General features: G+C 33.6%; 1 protein-coding gene across 1 annotated transcript; it reads left to right on the forward strand.

Moving 5' to 3' along the window:
* The first annotated feature begins 673 nt into the window (after positions 1–673).
* On the forward strand, positions 674–976 carry LOC139859787 (auxin-induced protein 15A-like). Its single transcript, XM_071848563.1, has one exon. It carries the CDS (start codon positions 674–676, stop codon positions 974–976), a length of 303 nt encoding a protein of 100 aa, XP_071704664.1.
* The last annotated feature ends 1,073 nt before the right edge of the window (positions 977–2,049 follow it).

The raw sequence follows: 2,049 nt of genomic DNA on the forward strand, positions 1-2,049 counted from the left end.
AAAGACGCCTTCAATTATTTTGCCAACTTAAAGGGTCACTGTATGCCTAAACTACATTTCTTATTAAAATCACTGCTACTTGTGTGCAAACTGTGATATAATGGCGCGAATATTTTTTAATTAACATTATAGTTGTTGATCATCAAACACAGCGGCCCACCATAGTGTTTGGGTTGTTCACTCAAATAATAATACTAATTCGAGCATCCGACAATTCGATATCCAGTTGATCATGTAAAACCAAGTTGATCAAGATTCCTCCCTTATTTAACATGCTCAAACAAACCATTATTAGTATGTTTGAATATAAATAGCCTTAGTCAAAACTATATGTATTAGTATATTACATGTACTTAAGCTCTAGTTGATATAAGTTCAAAGTGGTAGGGCATTATCTGCCTCAAGAAAAGCAAGCCATTCCCATGTGCTTCTTTTTTGTCAAGTCCTTCTTTCATAATTCAAATTAGTCCTCATGTGATAAGTCCTAAGGTTTCTATATCTTTCTTTCTATTTGAAGAAATAACTCTATGGTCATCCCTTCCTATATATATTAATGTCTTAGAGAGTTGGAAATTTCATCCTAAGTTTCAATATATTACAATAAGGAACTCAAGTACATTCTGCTTTTCTTTCCATTTAAAGAAACCTGAATATCTATCTTTTGTTTATTATTATGGGTATGGGAATAAACAAAATAGTGAATGCAAGACAAAAGCTAAAGCGATCGCTTACACCAAAGAAGAATGGAGTCGTGGGTGCAACTGATTCCCCGAAGAAAGGCCATTTTGCGGTTTATGTAGGCCAGACACTCAAGAGATACGTCATCCCAATATCGACTTTAGACCACCCTTTGTTTCGGGAGCTGTTACATTGGGCTGAAGAAGAATTTGGTTTTGACAATTCAGAAGGCGGTCTTAAAATTCCTTGCAATGAAGATTATTTTGAAGGTCTCATTTGCCTTATAAGTTCAACCTGATTTAGGGTACGGAGACTATTAGTTAGAGTTGCATTTAACAATTTCGATTTCACTCATTTCATGAAGAAATCGAGTTGAGAATCATATGCCAATCAAAACCTCATTGTTTAGAAGATCTAGAAAGCCAAACATGCAAAGATAAACCTTTTTTGGTCGCTCTAATTGAATCATCACAATGATAATTCACTAGCTAGTGGAGTAGTGGGTGGCATAAATGTGAGATTCAAATTCATGATTTCTCCATACCATTTGAGCTATTGTAACTTATAATGTTTCAAATCATTTGTTTATTTTATATGATACATCTAGATCCAAATTAATCGATCATTTATATTACTCATATATCATTCATATATACAAAATCGACATTATTCATAATTCTTATTTCAAGGTCCACTTAATTGTGACTAATAAATTAACTAGTAGAAAATACAAATGAAGTCATCTCATTTGTCACAATCAAATCTACTGATTTTATAAACACACACAAGAATAATACTATAAAGATCTACGCTACGAAAAGAACAGGATGGAGAGAGCTTACTTATAAGGGACAAGCTTAGAGCCTTGCGCCAATCTGATATGCTAATTATATATCTTATTCATATTCAAGTTAATTAGGTCCATATACTTCTTTTTAAATATCATATCTTATACATTCACTATTACACAAAAGAGTATAGAAACCCCTTTTGCAAACCGGTTTTATGGATAAGAAGTAAAAACCGGTTCCGAAAGAGTATGTGAACCGGTTTTTAGTAACACGGAAATATGAGACCGGTTTTTTCTAAAAACCGGTTCCCAAAGTGCACTTTAGAAACCCGTTTTTTCAAAAAACCGGTTCCGACCTTGTAAACCTGTTTTTATTTAAAAACCGGTCTCCATTCTCATTTCACTTGTTGTTTAAGCGGGGATTGAAAAATCAAATTACCCTCCACCAATTCATACATCTGGAACAAAAAATCAAAAATGAAAACCATCTCTTTACTCTCCACAAATTTATTTCAAGTACGTACCATCTCCTTCAACCTCTCCTTTGTTCACCATCGACCTTCACTTTGAAATCCACCACA

Source organism: Rutidosis leptorrhynchoides, chromosome 7, assembly GCF_046630445.1.
Source record: "Rutidosis leptorrhynchoides isolate AG116_Rl617_1_P2 chromosome 7, CSIRO_AGI_Rlap_v1, whole genome shotgun sequence".
Lineage (NCBI taxonomy): Eukaryota > Viridiplantae > Streptophyta > Magnoliopsida > Asterales > Asteraceae > Rutidosis > Rutidosis leptorrhynchoides.